The sequence below is a fragment of the Anoplopoma fimbria genome, chromosome 16 (assembly GCF_027596085.1).
Source record: "Anoplopoma fimbria isolate UVic2021 breed Golden Eagle Sablefish chromosome 16, Afim_UVic_2022, whole genome shotgun sequence".
In the NCBI taxonomy this organism is placed as follows: Eukaryota; Metazoa; Chordata; class Actinopteri; order Perciformes; family Anoplopomatidae; genus Anoplopoma; species Anoplopoma fimbria.
The window spans coordinates 21,961,623-21,974,291 of NC_072464.1; the positions used below are offsets into that span (position 1 = coordinate 21,961,623).

The 12,669-nt window shown below is 36.4% G+C and overlaps 1 protein-coding gene across 1 annotated transcript; it reads left to right on the top strand.

Annotated features, from left to right (window-relative positions):
• Positions 1-2,851: 2,851 nt before the first annotated feature.
• On the top strand, positions 2,852-10,983 carry tnfaip6 (tumor necrosis factor, alpha-induced protein 6). The gene is made up of 6 exons (XM_054615741.1): positions 2,852-2,998; positions 4,971-5,108; positions 5,713-5,874; positions 9,803-10,031; positions 10,628-10,668; positions 10,755-10,983. Exons 1-6 carry the CDS (start codon positions 2,899-2,901, stop codon positions 10,850-10,852), a joined length of 768 nt encoding a protein of 255 aa, XP_054471716.1. The 5' UTR covers positions 2,852-2,898; the 3' UTR covers positions 10,853-10,983.
• Positions 10,984-12,669: the final 1,686 nt, after the last annotated feature.

Sequence of the window (12,669 nt, forward strand, 5' to 3'; positions counted from 1 at the left end):
GAACATTGTTACCATGGTTCTGCAATCGGCAGCTAACGTAGCCGCAGTCTTTGAAAGACTTGGTTGCAAACTGAAACCACACAACTAGATGACACCAAATCCTACGTACTGTCCCTTTAGGGCTGCAATAACTGTTTTGTTTTTTTATAGCAATAGAAATAAACTGTAAACAAACACTGACATAGAATCTCAATATATATAAAAATATATATATATTGAGATTCTAAACAGTTGGAACGCAGGCGAACTTAGTGACTATCTTGTGAACATAGTGGAGCATTGAGCAGCTAGTGAACCAGATGTTTACATCAGGAGTTGACCAAAATGGAGCAAAAAGGAGAGAACATTTTAGACATAACTTCATTGGGTGGCCAGAAACATGACTCTTTCTAAATCCTTCTGTAATGCCATGTCTGTTTGATGGGTAAATAGGCAACTGGTATAAGGAAGGGAAACCTCAAATGTGTATGTGAAACCTTTGCCATCATAATTAGGAAATTAAGTCTCCTATATGTCAACTTTACGCTGTCTGTCCTCATATTCCTGAGCACATTTAACATCTTTTTGTTCCATTTATAACTCTTGACAGACATGATGTCGTAGTAGTAAAAATAATTTAGAGCACTTTTATTGTTGTGTAATCATGATACAGACTACTGAGTAACCAGTTTCCCCTTCCCGTAGTTGTAGGACACATGGAAATATTGATGCGTCTCCTATTAAAACACAGCTGTAATATACAGTATGTCGCAATTGCTGCTTCTGAGACGGACTTTCCGTGTTGTGGGATCGAAAGGGAGAGGCTCGCTGAGAGTTAAGAAGCTACAGATCATTTCCTCCCAGATCTGGAACCAATTCAGGACAATTTGTGTGTGTGTGTGTGTGTGTGTGTGTGCCCTCTCACATTAACCTATGATTCTGAGGAAGGGATCATGTTTCAAACTGGAGTATCACATCGTTTTCTCTGAAAAACAAATTCAGTGTCTAAATATTTAAATGTGGTTTTCCAAAGACGTCTAATGTAAAAGTCTAATGTATTTCATCCATTACCTCATTGTTGGACACAAAATATACTGTATACAATGATATCATTATAGTAACACCGCAGGCCATGTACCCCCGTGGACTCCACCCAACTAATTACACCATCCAGATGTTTGGTGATAGATTTAATTTAAATACATGAGTGTTAAATCTCAACGAAATTATACAAAATCGTCATGTTTGGATCTCTGACAGTTGCTGGTTCATCATTCCACAGATGTTCGCTGATTTCATTATTTCTCCGACAAACTTTAAACCTTCTGTAATTGACTTTTTGTGGGACAACAAAACAAGCAGCAAAGACAACAATTACATATATTCTTATTTTTGCAGTGGTATTATTATTCATATTCATTTGAAGTCTTGCTTCTGGCTACCTGGACAATGTATGTTCAATATTTACCCACTTTTACCCACTTTTAGCTCTGTTTTTGGTCTCCACCAACTCCTGAAGGAAATATCTAGCTTTATACTCTCTAAATGCTCTACTTTGTTCACCAGCTAGTCACTAGCTGTGTCCGTCTGTGGTTTGGCGCTAACCAGGTCATGTACATTTGGTTAAACAGAGTTTTTTTTAAACAAAGAGTGCCCTTTAGGAATGAGGAGATCTGCAGAATTAGGTGATTCATCTCAGGGTTAGTCACCACAAGCTGCTCATTTCCCATTTGACCTTTTACCCACTGATAATGTCCAAAAATTAATTTGAGCAGCTTTAATTATCTTTTTTTTACTGTTTTATTTGACCTTTATATGAAAAGTAAAAACATTTGGAAAAAACACAATCAAATGTGAAATGTTTATTTGAATTATTGCTCACTAGTTGAATTGTTGCTGTTAACTGAGAATTATTTTAATAAATAAATCATGCTTTGGGAAAATCCCTCGGGCTGCTGTGAAGAAACTTACACTACAGTTTACAAACTGCTGGAAACACACACAGTCCCTGTTCTCTCCTGGTGGTGTATGCCATCACTGAAGCTGTGGGAGACGCATAACATCTGGGAAAAAAACCACACATGAACTCTTGCTCCTCTCTTTTTACTCAGCAATACCATCCCACCAGTGTCCTGTGCTGCATTATCAATATTATCACATTAACATTAAATTAAATGACTGAAACAATCAAGAATACAAAGACTGAGAAAGTGAAGAAATTGGAGATAAAAGCAGCCGGTATGTTTATTGTTCTTATAGTTGTGTTTGTGACGTGTTACTCTTCATTTTACTGCATCTCTCCCACAGGTGATGTCTTCACTGATTCTTTATGATGTATTTTAACTCATAATCTATTCCTTTTTCTACCCCTGATTAAAAAAAAAAAAAACTATTACACTATTAGACACTGTGGAATGAGTGAAAAAGGCTGCTGTCTTTATTTTGTATCTTATGCATCCGTACATTCATCTATATGAATCTCTATTTTAGATCATGTAATCATCTAATAAGGTCCGTCACTCAAGTGTGAAAAAGTGTCCCCTCTAAAACTAAAAAAAGTAATTACTATTGTGTCCTAAAACTAAAAGAACATCCAGGTTGACATTCCACAATAACAAGACTTTCTTCACCAGAAAACTGCATATTTTCTGACTTTATAATAAAGCATAACTATGAAGCTGTAAAGCACATGCTCTCAGATAAATGTTCACTATGTTTTAACAGAAGGAAGAACAAAACAAGATGAAATACAAACTTCTCAAAAGTAGTCTGAGCAGCAGTGCTTGAGTGAACCCAGATCCCCACCTCTGTGCTCTGTGTGGGGCAGCATGCAGCAGTCACACCTCCCTCTATAAAGAGTCAGAGGCACGAGCTCCTGGAAACATCTGGAGAGAGCAGCTGCACACTGAGAGCTGCAGGATGCACGTCTTCACTCTCCTCTGGACACTCGGCTTCCTGCTGAAGGAGGCGCAGGCGTGGGGCTTCAAAAACGGAATATTTCATAACTCCATATGGCTGGGTAAAAAAACAAAACTGCTTTCTTATTACTGTCGTTGATAGAAAACAAAGAGGTGTTTATGTGTTGGACAACTTTGTGAGGAACCACGTGCACTTTAACTTTTCCCTTCATGTAATGAAGTTAAAAACCGAAATTATCGAATATTTATATAATCTGTCATAGTCATAACTCTTGTGGATTACTAGATAGGACTATTTCCTTCTGTTATTCATCAAAACCAGTACAATCTGCACTTTATTTCCATCATGAGACTTTAAACCAGTGCTGCTTTGCATTTCATCACGATTTTAATTAAATATATTAGCAAATAATATACTTTATTTCCCCCAAAATGTGCTTCTTTTACCTGAGATTTTTTTTTTCTGTTCGTTTTTGCAAGCCCAGCAACAAACACCCTCACATAAAGGCTCACTGTGAGGAGTAACACTTGGACTAATGATTAAGGAAACACTCCAGAAGCTTTTCACTTGTGCCAAGCTGCATGTTTACAGCCTGGCTTGGATGCTGAAGGAGGCCAGTAAACATGCAGGAATGAGCTCATCTCAGAGCTCTCCAAAATGTAACAGATCTAGGTAATTAAAAAAAATGTATAGCTCAGCTTATTTATTTACCTATTTATTTGTATAGGTCGGTACTTATGTCACTTTGGGAATAAACTGGTAAAGATATTGACACATCACAGCTTTGAGTCTCTCCTCATGTGTGACATATTAATCTTAATAGCTGCTTTAGTCGCTCTACATGCACGTCTGACTCTGACTTTATGAACCCCATTTTTATGTATTCATGTGGTTAAAGTTAGAGAACATATTGCTAACAGTATGCCTTACCTTACAAATCACATGCACAGCATTTTCTAATATTCATGCAACTACTTTTTGAAGTTCTCAATCTTTTCTCTTTTCTTTTTAATAGTATTTCGCTCTTACAGAACCTGATCTGGGTTAAAGGGCAGAGGGTTCCTGTAGCAGTGAGCACTGGAGTTTAATTAGTGTGGAAAGCTTTCATAAAACAGGTTAAACAGATCAAAAATATCGACTATTTCAGAGTGTTTTCTGCCCAGTTTTGCAGTCATGCATGCGTAAATCCAAAACAGGATCAGCAGACGACTCCCCGCTGATGAGAGCAAGGGATCAAGTGACCAAATTGTTGGTGAACTTCCAGAATGTAGAAAAGAAATCTCACACAGTTATGGCCTCTCTCGTTCTTCTTTTATGTTTAGTTTGAATTGACCTTCAACCTCTCGATAAAAACATAGTCACCTGCATGGCTTAAGCTCCGCGTTGTGTTTTTTTGCTACGTTAAGCCATGTAAAAAAAATAAATGAAAAATGAAAAGTAAAAGTATTGATTGTATAGTGAAATGCTCACTGTCAGTGTTTTACTATTATATCTGATGTTTATGGGTCAATATTACTGCTGCATTAATGTGTATGTTGCATGATAACTCCCTTATATCCTATTGTCTAGTTTAATCTACATCAATGCATCATATTCTATAAGATGAGAACCACGTACCTCTAAATAAAGAAAAAACTGCCTGTTTTCAGCTTTGTGACCATGCATTTTCGAGCTGGTCTGAGAGGCCTAAATAAACTTAAAGAGTTTATTTAGCTGAAGAAGTAGGAGGATTTTCTCAACACATAAAGGAACGATTCATCCTTCAGTTTACCACAAACATTCAACATAAACACATCTGGAGATACGTGGTTTTTACTGGACAGGAAGGGGATGAAAAAATGTCATCTGTAAAGTAAAGCTGTGGAGAAAATGTATTAAGTTGCATAAAATGTTAAAACTCAAGAAAAGTCCAAGTATCTCATATTTGTACTATGTTCTTTATCCCACCAGTGCAGATCACTGTGGTTGCAGAGACATCCCTTCCTCTCTTGGCTTCAGACTGTGGCAGCAACTTTATTTTGTTGTCTCTCTCCCTCTCTCTCTCTCTCTCTCTCTCTCTCTCTCTTTGACAGAACAAGCAGCTGGAGTTTACCACCGGGAATCACGTAAAGGGAGATACCAGCTGACATATAAAGAGGCCCAGGCCGTCTGCAAGTACGAGGGAGGGAAGCTTGCCACTCTCGAACAGCTGGAGGCGGCTCGTCAAATAGGTCCGAGACGAGACACATGTAGAGCTCCAAGCTAGAGGAGAGTTACTGTAGAGAAGCTGTACGGATCATAATCCATCATAACTCACTTACAGACTCTTTGTAATTGCTATTAAAACCAGGGAGGGTTGTGTTTACCTTTAAACAGCTCTTAAACCTGGCTGGAATGCTTTTAACATGCAGGAAAAGGAGATTCACACGTTCACAGGTTAAGAGGTCGTTGGGAAGCATGAGAGTGAAACACTTCGTCACTCCGTGCCAAGTTTGAAGCTGCCTCTCGAGTATTGTTAGAGCCTGTTAACACCTTCTTGGGTGGGTAACATCACTTGGCACAGACTTTGAATGTAGCCACTCGGTCCACCTGGGAGGTCCCTCGTTTATCTGGGCTGTTCTGGCTTTTGGGGGTCTGCTGATTGTAACTCAGAGCTAAACTCTAAAGACAACAGCAAAATCAACAGCACTGGCCTCCAGAAAAGCTCTTATCCAGGTTTTGACTTTTGAGGCTGGCAGAGTTGAATGAAAGACATTCTGTGTTTGGTTGCCAGAATACACATAATAGTAGTTTATCATCAGTGACTGAAGCACATATTGTCCCGCTCTCGTTCAGGTTTCCATGTGTGTGCTGCTGGATGGTTCCACAAAGGACACGTTGGATACCCCATCGTCAAACCTGGAGCCAACTGTGGCTTTGGGAAGGTCGGCGTCGTCGACTACGGACCCAGACGGAACAAAAGCGAGAGATGGGATGTTTACTGCTACAACCCAGACTGTGAGTATATCATTTATAAATAGCAGTAAACGCTGTCTAAAACACATTTACTGTGGTACTGTATTTAACTTATTTTATACGGATTAATATTGACATAGTGACAAACCCACAGAATTATCAGCTGACTGCAGAGATTTCTGCTGATTGTTTGGGTTTTCTAGGCCGCAAATGTACTGTTTTGGTTCCCTCAAAGAACCAAACATCAGACAGACACAGTTAGCAACCAGCTGGTAAAGAAAGTCGAGCTGACGTTCATCATACCAACTCTATATGGTGAAAATATGTCAATTATGTCTTTACAGCTGGTTTTTGCTGCCATCAAGTGGCCTAAAATAAACTTTTATTTTACTACTTTTTACTTCTACTCAACCACATTTATTTGACAAATGCTGAACATATTATTTAAATATGATGCATTGTTATTTATAACACTCTGGAGGGAGACTCTGCATAATGATACTTTTACCTGGGATCAAATGTTGGCCAGGAGGGGGCAGTAGAACTAAAACATAAAAGCTGACAGTACCTTCTTATAAACTTGTTTTGATTTTTTATGTTAGCAAACTCTGGCCTATTTAGACATCTAACAGTCAGTGAGTTCATCAGAACCTTATTGCTGAAAATGGCTTTGATGGGAACAATTCATTTGTAGGCATTAAAGCCGAATAGAATTAATAGATATAGATAATAAAAATAATAGAAATAAAATATCTGAATGGCTTTAACGAAACTGGTTTAAACAGTAAGTGATGACTTCATGGCTGGGGTCAAGTCCCAGTGAGTTAAGAATAGTCATCATGTCATCATGTCTGAGGCTCCACAGACTCACTCAGGAGGTTTAAAGTCAAACATGAGAGATGACTTAGAGAACTTAACCACCACAGTGGGAGGGAGGTCTTGACTCAAAGCCACAATCTCACAGTGAGTTATCATGACGGGACCAAGAATAAACCTGGAGGACGTTAAGAACATCAGTGTGGATAAGATGTCAGTGGAGCAACTGTGATAACTGACACACAGGCTGCACAGTGAGTGAGTGGTTTTAGAAACAACCACGGCGGAATGAATCGGTTTAAAATCAATGTTATAAGGATTTTACAATCTGCCGGATTCATTTTTGAGCCAAATCATATTTATATGACTTGTGTCCTTTTAAGTTTATCTGAAAATCATTTAAAATCAATATTTTAGAAATAAAAAACACCCAAGTGAAAAGCAGCTCTGAATTAATTTGCCACTGTGATTACAAAAAAAAAAAGTATATATACTTTAGTGTACATTAACAGGTAAGGAAAATGTACGAGGGAGTATTAGGGCCATTGTATGTAAAAACAAAATAACATATAGAGCTGGGGGTGCTAGGGGAAAAATGTGGAGAAAAAAATAAATAAAAGTATAAATTATTTTAGAATATAAAGTCATGGATTTGCAAGAACTGTGAGAGTAAACTAACGCAATGAAACCTCAAAACAATGAACTGAAAAATGCTTAAATTCAGGCTCCATCGAGCTGAGAGGAACTGATAATTCTCTGATGGTTCATCAGTACAAGCAACGCCTTTCACATGACATACAGTGATCTGGTCTATTGTTAATATAGAATATTGAATATAGCAGCTTTAACCTTAGTTATGAAAGAGTCAATATATTATATGTAATGAGCAGCACAGTTAACGTAAGAAAAATAAATGTGTAGGTGCTCTCTGGTGGACAAACTATGTTATTGCAACACTCATTTCTAATAATTTATGGGTTGACATCAGGCAGAAACATTCTGTTTTGAAAAGTGAAGCCAGTGCGGAAGTCCCTTAAAGCTGCATTCTCTCTAGTGTCCATCAGGGGGCGACTCCTCTGGTTGTATAGAAGTCTATGAGAAAATGACTCTACTTCTCTCTTGATTTATTCCCTCAGTAAACATTGTAAACATGAGTTTATGGTCTCAATCTCTAGTTTCAAGTCTTCTTCAATACAGCATGATGTTCATTTAGTAAATGATGCTCCATTTAGAGTCAAACAGACCATAAAGCAACTTTGACAGTGTGCTTTCAGTTCATGAAAGTTAATTGGAACATTTTGGTCTCCTAAAAAAGTCTGAATCAGTGTTCCGTTGTTCCTCTTGTGTATCTTCTGATTGCAAAAAAACAATATGGCGAAAGCAATCTTGAGGGTTCAAAACCACAGTCCACAAACCGATGTATGATGGATGAAGCTTACTTTTCCTTTGTTGATCCACAAATGAGAAACAATGTTAAAAAAACATTTCTTCTCCCTGCAGGACGTGTAGTGGAAATACATTTGATGCCGTTATTACCGGTCTCCACATGTGTGTTTCATTTCCTTCATTCAACAAAAAGCTTTTCTTATTCCTGATCTGAATTCATTCAGAGCTCACACGCAACAGACGGGCCTCCCTTCAACCCACAACGCTTCACATGAACAGATGCACAATCCCACCAGCTGATTAAAGGTCTCACTGGAGAGTTCAAAGAGGTCATTTTGCTTGAGAACACAGAAACAGCATTTATCCTCATGTCAACATCTGAAGATGGTCCAGAGCTGCCTTTTGCTGCAGTGAAATAAGAAGCTTCACTGGTTTGCGTGTAGTTATATACACTTTTTCACATTTCAGTTGTAATACCTTCAGTTAGCGAGGAATTACCACTAAACTTGGAATAATTTACAAGGCCCACTTCATTGGAAACATTGCCTTCATACCAGGCATTTAGATGTATTCTATGCTTTGTTCTCTTAGCAGTGTAGTCCTATATAGTAAGACATGACAATGATTATTTTATTGCTATATACATTAATATGCCAAAGCCATATAAGTAAAGCTGCAGCATGATAGCTTGTGCACCATTATTCAAGTAATTAAAGGATCCAAAAGTTTAATAATTTCACAATTATCTCTCTTTAAACACTCTCTGACTCATTGGTCTTCTAGCAGTGGACCTGTTGGCATCTTACAAACTTCCCTGTTGTTTTAGCTGCAATACAGATTTGACAACATCGTCATTTGTGTTTGGTTAGTTTGGGGGAGAGACTGTTTTTTGTTTCTTTCTGGCTCATACAGTATCTCTGTTTTATGTTCCTTTGACCCCAACAGTAAGATCATTTAGGAGTAATATTGGAAATGGCGTTGTGGTTCTCTTGTCTCTGTTCAGGCTTGATACACTGATACATAGAAAAATGAATCAGTTTTTTAGGTATAACTTTTAATTGCCATCGATTTTTTTAAACTTTTCATGCCAGTCTCACCTGATGGGTCAGGATGTTTTCTGATTTGTCAACAATCAAAACATGGACGTAACTGAGAGTCTCTGGCGTTTTTATAACTGAATCTCCTGCCAAACTTCACCTTTGCAGCCTGTTTCTAGTACGTTGATGCCAGGCGCCCTTTTATATGGCAACTCTCTCTGAAGTTCCTTCACTAACTACACTGACGCTCTGGTATGCACATGTCAATGCCGGGCGGCTGTGGCGTAGTGGAGAGCAAGGTAGTTCTCCAATCAGAGGGTCGGTGGTTCGATACCTGGCTTCAATGTGTCCTTGGGCAAGACACTTAACCCCAAGTTGCTCCTGAAGGCTTGCCATCGGTGTGGACTGGATGTTGCATGAATGTTAGTTAGCGTCTGATGGTGGCACCTTGCATGGTAGCCTGTCATCAGTGTGTGAATGGGTGAATGATATGTAATATACTACTGATTGTAAGTCGCTTTGGATAAAAGCGTCTGCTAAATGACTGTAATGTAATGTCAAGAAGATCTTCTACCTCTCTCTGTATTCTTACTCTCTGATCAGCTGTACTTAAAATAAACTCACAAAAATGCATTGATCTTGTGAATAACACAATTTCCTAGAAGCAATTTTACTTATGTTTTTAACATGCTGATTACTTAGTCCATCTCGTCCATGTATGTGTCTCACAGCCAAAGAGTGTGGGGGGGTGCTGACGGACCAGCAGAAGCTCATTCAGTCCCCCGGATTCCCCGAGGAGTACCAGGACGAGCAGATCTGCTACTGGCACATCCGTGTGCGCCTGGGCCAGAAGATCCGCCTCCACTTCCTGGAGTTGGATGTGGAGGAGGACACGGGCTGTCTGGCAGATTACCTGGAGGTGTACGACAGCTACGACGACGTCTACGGCTTCGCTGGGAGGTGAGGGCTCTCTGAGGGGGAAAACGTAGGAAGTATCCAAACATGTAGCTGCTAAATGACTGTAATGTAATGTAATGTAATGTAGCTTCCAAACATTTTAAAAACTCGAACAGGATCTTCTCAACTCAAATATGATGAAAAGCAAGGTACATATATGCATGCAAAACATGTGAGCCACATTAAATATTCAACAAATTTAAATAAATTAAAAAAAAAAAAAAAAAAAATGAATGACAGTAATAACAATCAGTGGAGGTCCACTTCCCATTCTTTTTCAAAAGCAGCATTTAAGGAATTATTTTTGTGAATGGAAATATATATTTTATTTTAATTAATGAAGTTATAAAATGTCAGAAAATTGTGAAAAATACTCATCGAATCACATTTGGGAAGCTTGAAAAAATGGCTTTTGGTGTTTGTATTCATTAAATCTCTGACATGATGAACTGATTATCAAAACTAAATAATAAATTGGTTAATTGTTTCATCACTAAATTAATTTAGTGGTCAAACAGTAACCAAGCTCAAACTGTGAACTGTGTTTAAACTGGAGATATGAGACCTGAAGGTTTAATTGTGATCTCGTTTGTTTGCAGATTCTGTGGTGATTATTTACCTGATGACATCATCAGTACAGGTGAGATGTCCTCCTCATTATTTCATACTCTGCTCTGTTGCACACTGATGGATCTGTTAATAATTTGTCTTATTTGTTTTTTACAGGAAACGTGATGACGTTGAAGTTCCTCTCTGACGCTTCGGTCACGGCCGGCGGCTTCCAGTTAGAGTACATCGCCTTTAATGGTTCTCTGTTTTCATAGAATCACTCCCATTACTTCCACTGACCGATGGTTTAATACACTGATGTAATCCTGTTGCTGTGCTCATTATGTTACTGGTTGCATTGTGTACTGTAATTAATATGTCTTTATAGCTGATTAAATAAACAATACTGTCAATAAATTGTGTTGAAGTTTCTGACGATGACCTTACGTTCTAGATAAAATAAACAATCCTACCTTTGTGTTCAGCTCATCCTGAAGGTTACTTTATGGAAAAGCAACCTAGTTTCTGTTATTACAATTATAATTTCAAAGACTTTCACATTGCAAAGCATTTTATGCCAACCTTATAAGTCTGTTTCTCCAAAAGACGAATGATACACGTATAAAAATAAATAAAAATAATACTCATTTAGTGCTAACATAGATCTTGTCACTGCTATGAATAATTAAAATGTTACCACCCTGGTGTTAAATCATAGACTATAAAACACGGACAAAGTATCCCGTAGGTTTCTGAGGAGCCGTTGTGAACAAATAAACTGATGATCTATTATTATGGATTTAAATAAAACTTTATTGATCCCTGGTGGAAAATTCACAAACTACCCAGCAATACATAAAGTAATTAAACTGAGCTTCACCTTTACCAACTGCAACCTTAAAGCGATGAACACATTAATGCATCAATAATTATAATCCAACAATGTAATATATATATATATATATTATTCTGAAATAGGCGATTTGCATAATAACTACTTTAACATTTGGTACTTTAAGTATATTTTGAGCAATTTTTTTTAACTTTTTCTTAAGTATAATTATGAATGCAGGATTTTTTAAGATATTAATAAATATATATATAATATATATATATATATATTATATTTTGTTTTCCAAACTATATTTTGCATTATTAATCTCTCTCTCATTTTCTACTCACTCTAAAGATGTAATTTGACTTATGATTTAAATATTGTATATAGTATACACCTATATTTTAATCTAAAAAAAAAAAAGTATGTTTGGAAGAATATATTTTTGCATTTTTATTAATACAAGATGTGATGTATATTTTATCATTCTATTTAAAAAAACATTCTTTATTCATATTAATTTATCTTTTTATGTTTGATGTTTTGTGTCTTCTGCAAAGCATAAAGTATTTCCTTGTTGTTATTATTTGCATTGAACACTGTCAGCTCGCTGTTCTCCTTAAAAGGCAAAAATTCACAAACTACCCAGCAAATAAAAAATTATTCTGCATACAACAACTTATTATGCAAATGAATAATTATACCATGTATATATATATATATATATTTATATATATTTATTCTGCATAATAACTACTTTAACTTTTTGGTACTTTAAGCATATTTTGAGATATTTATAAATATATATATTCATATAAATATAAAGCATTTTCTTCCAAATTTATAAATATATATAATATATAAATATATTTTCTTCCAAACTCTCTCTCTCTCTCTCTCTCTCTCTCTCTCTATCTCTATATATATATATATATATATATATATATATATTGAGGTATGTTTGGAAGAATATATTTAATTTGCATTATTAATATATCTATGTATATTTTATCATTCTATTTAAAAAAATTTTAAAAATTATGTTTGATGTTTTGTGTCTTCTGCAAAGCATAAAGTATTTATTGTTGTTATTATTTGCATTGAACACTGTCAGCTCGCTAAAAGGCAAAAATTCACAAACTATAGCTTCAATATTAAATAAATTTAAAAAAATGTTTTATTAATATTAATCCATAATATAATGCATCATAATATATATATCCAGTAATATATATATATATATATATATTATTCTGC